The 14,128-nt window shown below is 43.9% G+C and overlaps 1 protein-coding gene and 1 pseudogene across 1 annotated transcript; one reads left to right on the forward strand and one right to left on the reverse strand.

Moving 5' to 3' along the window:
- Positions 1–1,322: 1,322 nt before the first annotated feature.
- LOC136472408 (uncharacterized) lies at positions 1,323–8,451 on the forward strand (annotated as a pseudogene).
- Positions 8,452–10,224: 1,773 nt separating this feature from the next.
- On the reverse strand, positions 10,225–13,405 carry LOC136476583 (adenylate kinase, chloroplastic-like). The gene is made up of 7 exons (XM_066474465.1): positions 13,152–13,405; positions 12,802–12,897; positions 12,552–12,680; positions 12,323–12,457; positions 11,798–11,944; positions 11,184–11,258; positions 10,225–10,684 (listed from the first exon to the last, which is right to left on the reverse strand). Exons 1-7 carry the CDS (start codon positions 13,323–13,325, stop codon positions 10,586–10,588), a joined length of 855 nt encoding a protein of 284 aa, XP_066330562.1. The 5' UTR covers positions 13,326–13,405; the 3' UTR covers positions 10,225–10,585.
- Positions 13,406–14,128: the final 723 nt, after the last annotated feature.

Here is a 14,128-nt window from a genome sequence, read left to right on the forward strand (position 1 = left end):
GTGTCGAGCCACAATTTGAAATTCCTTCACCGTCGGTCACTTTAAGACTCCATGGCAGCGCCCGCCTAATTCCCCTAGCCCCGTCCACCTCCGTCCAATTCGTTGGCACTGAACCTTCGCCCCTACTCCGCTCTATCCCGTGCGCACCCAATTCGCCCTGCTGCTGCCTGCTCATCGCTGCCGCCGTAGTCACGCCATCGCTGCCGTCGTGAGGCTTGCCGTGCGTGCATGGCCAGGCTCGCTCGGTTAGTCTTCGGTCAAGCCACCGCGACTGGTAGGTTCAGGGTGAGTCTCTGTTGCCCATCCGTGAGCTTGTTCACGTTGCCTATGGCTTGGCTCACGGGAACGCGCCCACCATCGCAGGGAGGAGTCCGCCGCCATGGAGGGAACTCGGGACAACATCCCCGTTCACCGTCTCGCCTCCCACCGCTTCGAGTTGACGTCGAGGTGAGCATCGGCTCCTTAGATAGGGTTGTGAGGGTCTGGTGTGGCCGGCGTAGCCGCCGGTGCCAGCGCCGGTGCGCACGTGGGTGCCGGGGGACTTGGCCGCGGTAAAGAAGAAAAAGAGGAGGGTTATATTCGTAAGGTGACGGTCTATAGAAATAATACCGTGGACCTCAGCGTGGTTCGTCGGTAGGTTAGGGGCGTTCATGCAAAATGGCCATCGCGCGCGGGCTTTCCGTCGCGGGCCGGCATCTCTCGGCTGGGCCGCGCCGGGGGTGCACGCGTCACGCGGTTGTGGGCCACGCCACGGGTAGTGGGCCACCGTTGGAAGTTTGTTTTCTATTTTCCAGTGCATTAATAAATGCTTATTCAATTTAGTTTTGAGCTAAACTTTGATAAATTATAGTAAATCTTATAGATGTCCAAAAATAGTGAAACCAAGTTTGTTAAATTCACAAAAATGCCATCTATCTGTTAGTGTAGTTAGTTCACAGATAACTGTGATAGTGAGAGGTTCATAAATCCAAACTAGAGAGCTTAGTATTATGTAGATTAATATTTGTAGGAATTTTTATGGTAAATTGGTGGTATCTATAGCTATGAAAGTTTTACAGCAGGCTCACTAGATTATTAGGTACTTGCTGTAAATTTTGTAGCCCTAGAGTAGGTTGATAAACAGAGTAGCTATTATCCTTGTTTTATCAGTTTAGCTGCCATGGTTACATTATCAGTGAACTATCTAGCAATGTAACATCGCGCACCTTGTGCAATCATGCAAAGAGCTACCTGGAGACTGGGGTAGAACATGTAGTCTTACTATTTGTTCTCTGGTTATAGGAACCATTTCCCAATGTTGAACTTGTACCCATAACCCATGCTTGTGCATGCAGGACATTTGGCACCATATACATTACCTAATGCCGCTGCGTGATGCTGCTCGTGCTGCTTGCCTGTCCCGTGCCTTTCTACGTTCCTGGAGAAGTCATCCCAATCTCACCCTGAACTGGGATGTGCTCAGCTCAGAAACACATACACATAGAGGGAGTTTTAGTTACAAAATAGACTTCATTCTAAGAAATCACTCAGGCTGCTTGAAGGTATTGGACCTTAATCTAGAGGATATCTCCTGCCGGTATCTCGACAACTGGCTTGGTGACGCAGTTACACCAGGGATTGAAGAACTCACCCTCTCGCCATATACACTATACCACAGCCCATACTAGCGTCCAACCAAGGGTTGGTAAAAATGTCGAAATGCCGTTGGACGGTCGGACGGTATAACTTAGTGGCTTACGGTCGGACGCTATATCTTGTTTTGTCGTCCGACGGTCGGACACTATTTTTATTTGGGTTTACCGTTAGACGGTCGGTCGCTGAATCTCGTTTTTTTTGGTCCGCCGGTCGGTCGGTATATTGATTTGGGCAACATTCAGCCCGATTGGCGCCTAAATATTAGTGGAGCCCACATAGTTGGCGCTAAAATTTTAGTGGAGCCCGCCTGTCAGCCTGTAGCGCACGTGCAGTGTGTTTAGTAGATTTGGAAAAAAAACCTACCCACTTTTCCCACCCCGCCGCCACTCACAACACTGCATCCGCGCCGCCCAACATCCGCCGCACGCAAGGCACCACGCGCTCCCTCCACGCCGCCCCGCTCCCTCCGCGCCGCCCAGCTCTGACGCAAGGCACCACACCGTGCCGCTCAGCTCCGCACGCAAGGCACCGTGCCGCCCAGCGCGGCTCTCTGGCGTCCCCAGCGTCCCCCGGCATCCATCTCCCCCGACGTCCCCGGCAGCTTCGCCGGCGCCCCCTGCTGGCCACCCACCGACGCCCACCCGGCGCCCCCAGCCGGCCGCCCGCCCGGCACCCACCGGCGCGCTCTGCCAGTCCCCGCGACGGCCGTCCAGCCGCCGTCCGGCCGCCCACCTCGGACGCCCTGTGACGACTCCCATCGCCGCCGCCAGCTACCCCGTGGCCCCCTACCGACGCCCCCCCGCCAACCCCTGTCGCCCTCACCCCCTGCCCGATTCTCTTCCGCAAGCCCACATCCAGTAAGTCGATGACCTTTCTCTCTCATTTCTTTTTTTTCTCTGCAGTTCAAGAATCAGAGAATTACTCTGTGGCACTGGCGGAGGGTACTGGCCCCTGCAGACCTCCATCTGTGCTCGTTAGCTGTCGTGCTTGATGTGTAGAATTAGTCCTTCCGCATAGTTGAAGTGTTGTTTGTTGAAGCGTAGCCCCTGCTTTGGTTAGCTCCACGCTCCGCCACTGCTCTGTGCAGAGAATTTTTTTTGTTGTGCTGATGGATTGTCTGATGCTTTGGAGTCCCTTTTTATAACTGTTGGGATTGGGATTTCTCAATAAAATCTAAAATGTCATCACATTACAGGAGGGAGTAGGAGCTGCAGCGTGTCATTGTGTGTTGACGCCAAGAGTCAAGATCTGGGAGGTGTCGTCTTCCTGGAACCAGGAGTCACGATCCGGTGTCCTACGAACAAGAAGTTGTGGGAGTCATTGTTGTGTGGTGGACAGGAGCTAGAAGAAGTCATCGTGTTTGTGGAAATTGTTCTTTTTAGAAATTGTTCTGTTGCAATGTCTTTACTTATTTAATGAAAACTATTTACATAAACCATGTTTCTTCTTGTAGAGAACTCATAAGACCAATGATGGAGAAACCCATGATCATAATTTGCGCCCAAGGCCACAAACAAACCCCACAGTGAATGTGATTGAACAAATTGAAGAAGAAGATTTGGACTGTGAACAAATTGATGAAGATTGGGAATGTGAAGCAATTGGAGATTTCTTAGGTGACAATGAATGTATTGTAGCATACTCCACTCCTCTTTTATTGTTGCACTAGTTGAGTGCCTGTGCGTAAAGTTGGATATCGAGTCATATGAAGACTAGCAGCAAGCATCATATGCATACACATCAGCTAGAATGCTAGATAGGAAGGGCACATAAACATAACTACATAATGCCTGAACTGTGGCTGGCTTTAAAGAGCTTCTGTAGTCATCAAGAACTCTACCTGCAGTACTGAAGGTGCACTCTGATGATGCACTGCTCACTGGAACAGCCAAGAACCTCTTTGCTAAGTTGAAATGCTTGTTATCTATGACAGTTCACATTCCAATATCTGAGTAAGTTGAAATTCAATGTTTTTCTTTTGATTCTATGGGTAGGTGCAGATTAGCTATCCTTCCATATGTCTGACATTTGCACAGCATTGTTTGATGCTGATATGTATTACTAGTATAAGTTAGAGGTCTCAAGGAGAAATACTTGCAACTTTGAGGTTACAAAACTTTTTTTTACCTTGAAAAATACCATGTTATGGTTGAACTTAATAGATCTTCAGAATGGAACTAGAGGTTCTGTTATCATATGATTTTGGATTGTTTTGGAACTAGTGATACTTTGCCATTGTGCTTACTTCTAATTTTCCAAATTATGTATAGCAGGTTTTTATGGCACTACAGAAAAGAGGAAAGGAAGAAGTATCACTGTACTGAAGGACATTTTTGAAAGGCCACCTGACATGCCTAAAATCAAAGTTCCAGTCAATCACCTCGGTCAGCCTGTTGGAGATAACTATAGGAGGTTTTGTAGTGCTGTTGGGTGCCATGTGAGAAAGAATCTGTCTATTGCTTGTCCTGATTGGAGGAAAATTGATATTAAAAAAAAGATGGCAGTATGGGCAGACATAAAGGTATGTCTTAAGCTCTTAGCTATGTCTCTATTTGGTATTGGGTGTCATGTATTCTGAAATGTTAGTTGGCTGCACATTAAATTGTTATTACTGTTTTTGCTATTGGGTGGCAAGTATGCTAAAATCTAAATAATCATTTGCTATTTTCCATATTTCATTAGGAAACCTATGACATTGATGATGAAGCCGTTCCCTGGTTTTTGGGTAGTGCTGCAAAGAAATGAAAGGGTTTTAAATCCTACTTAAAGAAACAGTATTTTGATGGCAAATTAACAGAAGAGCAAATAAGAAAAATACATGGTGAAAGACTGAATGATGATGATTGGAAAAAACTAAAAGAGTATTGGGCATCCGAAGAATCTGAAGTAAGTGCAACAAATATATGAATTCAACAATGATTTTGTAGAATTTAATATTTTCTTTGTCATAGGCTCGCACAATACAAGCCAAAGCCAACCGTGCAAAGTTGACCATACATCATACATCAGGTAGCAAAAGCTTTGCTCAATCAGCGCATAAAATGGTATGTCAGACTATATTTGAGTTTTGTTTAATACATAAACGTGCTGCATTATTTTAGTACTGAGAGTGAAACACATGTAGGCAATTGAACTAGGGCGTTCTCCTTGAAGAGATGAGGTGTATATCAGAACACATACGAGAAAGAATGGAGTTTCGTTACCGCCTGCAGAACCAGTCATTGTAAGTTTTTTGTTCAACTTTTATCGCAGCTTGAAATCCTATTTTCTGGTGTATTAACAATGATACTCTATATAATTAGAATAAACTAAAATCAATTATTGAGGAACATCCTGAGTTGACACAAAAGACAATCCAAGAAGGCGATGCATTTGCTGCTGCTTGTGGAGAAAAAGAGCCAAAAGGATGTGTGCGTGTTTTGGGTCTAGGTCCAACTCTCCAAAGTGTTGGTACCCTAGGGGTGAAGTCTTACATACCAACAAGGATTCAAGTGGAAGTGATGGCCCGTAGAGATGCAGAAGTAGCCTGTAGGGATGCAGAAGCTGAGCAAGAAGCTCTACGACAACGCATAATGGAGCTAGAACAACAACTGTTGGAGGAAAGGTTAGAGCATGAAAGGGCAAACATGGAAAACATCTCACAGAATGGCTCTAATTCATGACATCTCATGGTAAATCACTTACACCTTCTCTAATTCATGGCTATCACGTGCTACATAAATCTGATCTTTATTGCATAGAAATCTGATCTATAATCCATCTTGCATATTTGTAGAGCCCAAGGTCTAAAAATGATGGTGTTGGGATAGATTTTGATGCTGAATTTCATGAAGATGATAATGCATATGTAGAACAATCTAATGAGTGTGAATACACGACTATGCGAAGGATAGCAGCAGCCCCATCCCAGCAGCCCCCTCGATCCACCATCAGAGCAGCCCCATCCCAGCAGCCCCCTCAATCCACCATGAGAGCACCCCCATCCCACCAGCCCACTCAATCCACCATGAGAGCAGCCCCCTCAATCCACCATGAGAGCACCCCCATCCAAGCAGCCCCCTCAATCCACCATGAGAGCAGCCCCATCCCAGCAGCCCCATCAATCCACCATGAGAGCAGCCCCATCCCAGCAGCCCACTCAATCCATCAGGAGAGCAGCCCCATCCCAGCCACCTTCTCATTGTCAGTCCAGCCATGTTCATGCCCAGCAGCCGCAACCTCGTCTTGGCATCGATACAAGGAATGGTGATACTAATCGTTTCTCACATGACGAATATGTAAGTTCTCATTCATCCTCCATTTTTTCGCTTCTAGGTTAGTGGTGTTTTTATTAGTTGATACAGTTCTCATACATCCATCATTTGCTTCAGATTGGCAGAGAAGTTATACTTTACCCAAACATGAAGTCTGTTCAACCTGTGGCCAAGGGAAAAGTTATTGCAACTGATCCTAGCTGCGTGCTAGCAGGACAGGCTCTTGGAAGGCAATTTTGTCAAGTTATGGTTACGGTTGTGATGAAAAGAGATGTTGTGTTGCCTCGCCCTTATGTTGGTGTTGAAAATATGGCCAATGCAAAGGACCTAGGAATTGCATGGCCATACAATTGGGTAATAAGCAACTCCTGTTCTTGTTTCTTATTTTCATATGTGATGAATTAATTAGTGATGTCTCTAACAGCTGAAGCTTTGCAAGTCATCAAAATCATCCCAGTCTGGTGAGGCTGCTGGGGTACTGCAGGGAGGACAAGGAGGTCCTGCTGGTGGAGTACATGGCCAAGGGCAGCCTGGAGAACCATCTCTTCAGAAGTGAGCCACGCAGTAAGTTTGTGGCCATCTCATTCTTGTCTAATTTTTTTTACCCCACATTGATTTCAAGTGTTAGATGCATGCTTTTTATAGGCTAAGCTTCATCTCTCTGAACCAAATTTAGAGAACTGGATTTTACAGTGAAACGGTCAATTCCTACATAATTCAAATATAAAATTAATAGTACTGAAACATCAAGTTCATTATTAGAAGGGAAAATACAAGATTGTTAACTACTTGGTTATTGAGTGGTGACAGTACTGAAACATCAAGTTCATTATTAGAAGGGAAAATACAAGTTGTCGTGGAGTTATGGTTAATATTTACTATAATAGCATAATGTGAGTTCAGTAGACACCTGATAGCATGTAAAACATCAAGGGCATTAATACTGTATTAATAAATGTAAGTTTTATGGAAGAAGTAAAATTTTTTTTAGAACTCTTGCCATGTATTCTCTTCTGAGGTTCCTTCTTTTGTCATTTGCCTGCTAATAGAAAAATCAAATGGTTCTTGTTATCAATACTTAAGCATAATGTAGCATGTTGGAGAGAACAGGGCTCTTGTCACTTTTACCTCTGTATTTGTGTGCCCAGAGAAGGACTATGAATGCAAGTAGCACCAGCTTGGTATGGTCAAGAAAAAATTATGGTCAATTTTAGAATATTTATAGTACTAGTACTGAAATCTACACACTATTTAGGTAGCCAAATCAAAAGCATGTTACTTAGCTGAATTACATCTCAACTGCTATTTGGATTGGAACTATCAGTTTATTATATCTTTTATTTGCAGGTGGGAGATAATGGCTAGGGGGGCCTGATGCATGCAGGAAGCAATTGGATGGAATTTTGCATGGCCAATGCATTATTTTGGACATTCTAATTAGATATGAATGCTTTTGGACATTCTAACTAGAGATGAATGCTTTTGTTTAAGTGATGAATTGTAATGAGTGCGAGCAAACCATGAGATGTAAACTGTGCAACTAGTGCAAACATCTATATATGAGCTATGCATTATTCTATCTTGATGGCCAAACTGCCTTATGTAACTTGTTTCTCCAAGTTGAGCTTATGGATATGATATAATGATATAATTGTGAGCTATGATGAGCTTCATTGTCATAATTGTGTATATTGTCCAAAATGGAATTGATGATTTTATATATGGTTCATTGATTGTATGATTAGTACTGATACTGAGGTTAATGAATAATTATGCTGTTAATTTTTTGTATTGATAGTGTCAGATAGTTGGACGCTATATAATATATAGCGTCTGACCAATAGTCGCTATAAGTATGTACTTGGCGTCGAACAGTCGGTCGGTATATCTTTAACGTACCGTCGAACGGTCGGTCGCTATAATTAAGGTCGGACGCTATAACTTATAGCGACGCCACTTATACCCACGCGTCAAGTCGGACGCAATATGTATATAGCGACCTACCGTAGGTGGCTGTACTGACTTATAGTGACCTACCGTAGGACGCTGTAGATAGGCTGTGGTATAGTGATAGACTTAAGTACAACGTCCCATGCTCATTTCTATCTGACAGGGTTAGAAACTCCATTTGACATCTTGAGCTTGGAATCTGTACCTTCCGCCCCACTGCTGAACTTGGCCCCTTGAGAAGCCTAACGAGTCTGTGTCTCCGTACTGTGCGCATTACTGGGGATGAATTGGAGTCTTTTCTCTCCAACGCTCTTGCTTTGGGGCAACTGGAACTCATTGATTGCAAGGAGATAGTTTGCCTGAAGATACCATGCGTGCTACGGCAACTCGGCTACCTGAAGATCTTTGGGTGTCGGAGGCTGCAGGTTATAGAGAGCAAAGCTCCAAATCTCTCCAGCTTTTACCTTACCGGTAGAATTTCAAAAGTGTCGCATGGAGAAACATTGCACATGAAGAATCTAACCATGCACCGTAAAAACGTTGTCTGAGCTTCCATGCGTTATGCCAAATCTTGAGACTCTAGTCCTAAATTCAGGGGAGGAGGTATATGTACTCTCAAACCTTAGGTGTCATGGTCAAACCATGCCTTGTGCATAATTAACCTTACCTGAGACATCACGCATTTATTGTGTGGAGGTGGTCAGTACAGCTATTCGTTTGGCTGTGGCTTGTCGTAAACGATCGTAAATTTTCAGCCGGAACAGTATTTTTCTCTCACACAAACCAGCCAGCAGTACTTCTTCACGAACCAGCAACGATACGAACTAGCCAACCGAACAGGCTGCGTCTAGCAAATTCTTCCACCTCAAGCACCTGTCCATTGACATATCATCAGCATTGAGCTTTTCCTTGTCCTATGATTATTTTTCTCTGGTATCTTTCCTTGATGCATCTCTTTGCTTGGAGACATTAATCTTGGATGTAAGGCCGATGCTGTTCATTCCATTCCATCCCATCCTGCAAAGATATCTGGTCACTCTTACTCATTCACTTTCCTTTTTATCAATCTTTCAGGTGACTCAGCAACTTATGAAGCATGAATCGGTCGTTGGAGGTTCCTCACATTAGAGGCAGATGCCTGAACACCACCACTGCTGCCTCAAGAGTGTGACCATCACAGGGTTTAGCTCTGCCAAGGGCTTGGTTGAGCTAGCATGTTATATTCTCAAGAATGCAGTTTCACTTGAGTGTCTGACACTGGACACCCTCTATGGTTTTAGGTGTCTTGGAAAAAAAAGAGACAACTTGCTTTCCCATGAGAGACTGTATTCCCAGGGAAGCGCATAAAGCGGGGATAAAGTTCCCCCCTGCAGTACAGCTAACTGTTCTAAATCCCTGTAGCCGGTGCCATGCTAGACCAAGGTTGTCGGGATCAGGATCATATATTGTATAGTACCGTAGGATCATGATACTATGAAGTCTTATATAGGATCGTGTGAAACCTTCGTGTAGGATCGGGATACCATAAAAATTAGGATATATGGAATCGGTATTGTTTCAACTCGGTAGGATCATAGTATCGTAAGATTCTAAGATGAGGATCAGGATACTGATAAAAGGTAGACCAGCATGGTTCTTGAATTATCAGATATCAGATGAATTGATGTAAGTGTGCAATGTATAATTATTTTAGATGAATGATGTCTTGTTTCTGTAATCACAAGTAGTTTATAAGGCCTGTTCAAGCATTTTGCTTATTTTGTTGCCATATATATATGTGTGTTTCTGTGCCACGCTGAAATGTTTGTCGCGAGGGCTCTTTGTTAACAAATGTGCAATGCTATATCTTGCTTCCTGATTGGAGCTGGAAATTCAGATTCCGATCTCCATGCCTTCTCTTGCAGGAATGAAATGATCATCAGCATAACATTTTACCTTCTTTTCTTGGCCTTTCTCAAGAAATTTACTCAGCTGCAGCTAGGGCCTAGGAACAGAAGAGATCGCCAGGTTATTGATCTCTTTCGCTGGTCTTGTTCAACCAAATCAGCATAAGCTACAATGCATGCACCATGCTACTGTGCTTCCTAACCAACCAGGAATCTGAAAATGTGAAAGCTATCTTGGTCCGCAGTCCATCAGAGACTTAATTCTACCATGCTACATTCCGTTTTGCTGGGCAAGGTGCCACACGTCTAGCACTTGCCATCCTCTTCTACATTGAGTCATTGACTTAAATTCTGAAAAAAAGAATCCATGAAGAAATGCCAGCTAGTCCCTTAGATCATGGCAAACCTTTCTCTGAAAGAAGGTATCTGATTCAGCAAGCATCAGAGACTGCTACCACCATAGCTGCAACACTGATCAACCTTAAGACAACACCAATCACTAATGCTGTAAATGAATGCATTAACACCATTCTTCCAGTTGAGAAACAACATGACATGTATGTTCACAAGACAGCAACAAAACATGTACAGCAGCAGAGGATCTCTTAAGCCCTCACAACCCTCACAACCTAGGAATGATCTGTCGCCTCCATTCGCGTACAATTAACAATTGGAGAAAAAATTCCTATGCTTTGACTACATCCACATGGAGAAGTTTCCATCATTGTGAGACGGCTTACATTACATGTACGTGTCGGCCTATGCTTCAACTACATCCGCTTGGAGAAGTTCCTATCATGTGAGATGGCTTACAACATTACATGAACTTGTCGGACCTGCACCCAATCTTTTTTTCCTTGCTCATGTGCTGGACACGACTTCTGTTTTCTTCTCCAGGCTAGAACCCAGCAGCTTCTCGATCTCGGCAAAGACATCGCCCACTGTGCGATCTCCTTGCACCTAAATTACAGAAACCAGAAACAAAAGAAAGGTTTGAAAGTTAGTACACGAACATGCATCCAAGGCAGGTAGGTGATTGCTTGATTGCATAGATAGCCAGATAGGTGACTGAATAAAGCATGATTGTTGAACGATATAATTTAGCATCACAGGCAGATACTAATAAACAAGTTGTATGTTATCATGCCTATATAATTAGACACTACTGAATAATATACTAACACTAGTATATCAAAAACAGAACAAGAAGCGACTGAGAAATAGGTTATATCCATGTGGCGCAGAGGTGATACATAGAGAAATTGACAACGGCAAGTGTTACTCCATGCAAGTATCAGAAAAAAAAAAGCCTGCAAGTACTGAGGATGTCAGATTAATCCATGCTAGGGTTATTTCATGAAATGTACTAAGTGTATCGAAAACGTCTAGCAGAAATGCACATCAGCCTTGAGAGAACTGATGGAGCAGATAGTTTTCAGTTAAAAGAGATGGTGCCTACTTTGACAATAATATCCTCATATGTTGATAGCAAGGACTCGATATTTTGGTAATAAGTCTGCAGCCTCAACTTAACCTGTAAAACAACAAAAGCAAGATGTGTCAGAAGTGGATTCTCATAACACCATGCTCACTGATTTTTCCGATCTACATAAACAGCCAAGCAATTGATGAAAAATATCTGATCGAGTAGAGGTAAGCAAACCATCATAATACACAGTTGAAGAAGCATCATCCTATGTCAGTAACTCTACCACATGAAACCACAATGATAGACCATCACAAGAACAGGCAACAGTGAAAAAAAAACCCTTGACCATCAGAGGGGAGCCTTGCACACTACACATGTAGGATCTTTATACCATAGATGTGGTGCTTCCACCTCTCAAATGGAAATGTCAGGTGTGTCAGTGAACATATATGCACTGAATAGTTTAGATATGGCCAGCAGGCACATCATAAAGCATGCTGATCTTGCTTGCCTAGTAGAAGACCAAAGAAAGACACTTTGCAGTAACAATGCAATACCTAGATAAGCAATTATATCCTGTTTAATGATAGACCCGGCAATTGCATTTGACATTACTCTTACCAATAACCAGTACAAATATGTACCTTTTCTTCTGTATCATCAAATCTCTGCGTAAGCCTTGAGGCGATTTCTTCATTCTCTGGTGGAGAGTACTTCAAATGATATATTTTCCCTGTTTCAGGATCAAGCCGTCTTCCAACCACCCTTTCAACAAGGAGTTCATCTGGAACCTATAACAGCAAAGAATGGGCTAAAGGTGCAAATTCTACATTCCTAAAATCTAATCACTGGACTGCTGCAGTTAATTTCATTTCAACAGATATTCGCCAAAAAAAAATCAACAGAGGATGCATGAAAGCTATAGTCAATGAATACATTTTTCTTCCTTTTGTTATGTAACTTACTACAGAAAATCGATATAACTAAGTCAACGTCTCATTCAACAATATTGCACAAGCTATTCATTGGGTTAAGTATACGTAGCCAATAGCAGTGTTTAAAGAAATCTATTTTGTGCTACTAGCAAGAGTAATGGTGACATATTATAGTCTAAAGGACGAATGTGATTTGCAGTATGCGTCAATAATTTGATCTAGCTGTACACTTACATCTAACAGAATGAAAACATCAGGCCGGATTTCAAGGGTTTCCAGCGCCATGGCCTGTGAATAGCTTCTTGGGTACCCGTCCAACAGCCAACCATTTTCCTGAGCATCTGGTTGCAGAAGGCGATCCTTCACCATCTGGCAGAAACCCAAGACCATTCTTCTTTATGAGCACCAACAGCGACTTGGAACGCATATATAAATGGAAAAGCCAAAATAAAACATGACCCACATTAACGACAATCTCATCAGGCACGAGCTGGCCCTTCTCCATGAATTCCTTGGCCTGCTTCCCATTGTCAGAGCCAGCAGCGATCTCCGCCCGCAATAAATCTCCAGCGGAGATGTGCACCAGACCGAACTGCAAATTATCAGAAAAAAAATGCAAACTGAACCGCTGCCAAGCTCTGCACTCGCTGTACAGAAGGGATTGAGGACATGATAAAATAACAGACAGGGCTGTTCATGAACGAATCGCTTACTTTGGTCTTGATGAGCTCACACTGCGTGCCCTTGCCGGACGCCGGAGCCCCAGATATCATGACCTTGAGTGGGTCAGCCAACGCTGCCACCACAACCTGAAATGAAGAAGCAGGAAAATAAAAATTCTGCCATGAAAAAACTGGTGTCATTATCAAGCTAACCCCACGGAGATGGAATGGCTAGATTAGCGAGATCTATGCTACGGTCCTCCAATACCCCCATCCATGTCTGGAGAATCCTCCAAACGTCCGCATGGAACAGGCAAGCAATACATGCGCCCCCGTCCCCTTGCGCTTCGCTAGCTGCCAATCCAACCGAAGCAAGGCGTAGGCCGAGAGGGAGGGAGTACCTTGGTTGCCCGAGGCGACCGGCGGCCGGCGGCGCGGAGCCGGAGGGAGTGGGAGCGGGCGGGCGCGGCGGGGAAGACGAGGCGGCCCTGGGCAGACGGCCTCTGGGCCGTCGCGGTCGACGGCGAGAGCGCGGTGGCGGTGGCGCAGGCGGTGGCGGCCATGGAGGATGTCATTCGCTCCTCCGCCGGCGGAGAGGAGCGAGAGAACACCCGAAAGGCGTGGAAGAAACAGTGGACAGAAAAGTTGCTACTTTTCGAACATATATATATAAATCAGTCTTGTTTCCCCATTTTTTGAGGCCTCAAACTTGCTATTGTTGATAACACTGTTTCTGGTGGACACCAACGAACGTTTTTCGATCATAGATTTATCTATTTTCTCTCGCCACTGCATAGAGCAGATAAGATTTATATCGACTACAATTGTTCCCCATGATTTGCTTTATTGAGATTGTTCCTTTCTCCAGAGATGTCCACTCCAAAAGCTCAACTCCAAAAGCTCGACTTGGATATGTTCTACTTCTACGGACATTTGCTATCTAGTATTTTTTTTTCACCATTTTACATTTTAGATTTAGAAAACAATAACCTCCATCTTTACCAAAACACCAACAGACTGGGCACCGTGTGTCAATGTTCATACCCCTGGCCCCTGCGTGAGATCTTAGTACTATCTTAGTACGAAAGGGAAGGCTGTTATGAGCCAATCTTCACAAAAATTGTTTCACCTTTGGTTGACACTTTTTTTCTGTTTCTTTCTGGATGAAGAATTTGATTTTTATTGTTAAACTCAGGGGATTTCCTCAATCGAATACCATGGGCCTGAGACATGGGCTAAGCCCAGCCCAGATGTATCAACCATTTGTGGTCTGGTCAGTGTCAGTCAGCGTTTGCAGAAGACTGCAATCTGCACTGTTTTTTTTTTAATAACGACTGCAATCTGCATTAGTCAGGCAGGAAGCTTATACAAAAATAAT

Source organism: Miscanthus floridulus, chromosome 8 (genome assembly GCF_019320115.1).
Source record: "Miscanthus floridulus cultivar M001 chromosome 8, ASM1932011v1, whole genome shotgun sequence".
In the NCBI taxonomy this organism is placed as follows: domain Eukaryota; kingdom Viridiplantae; phylum Streptophyta; class Magnoliopsida; order Poales; family Poaceae; genus Miscanthus; species Miscanthus floridulus.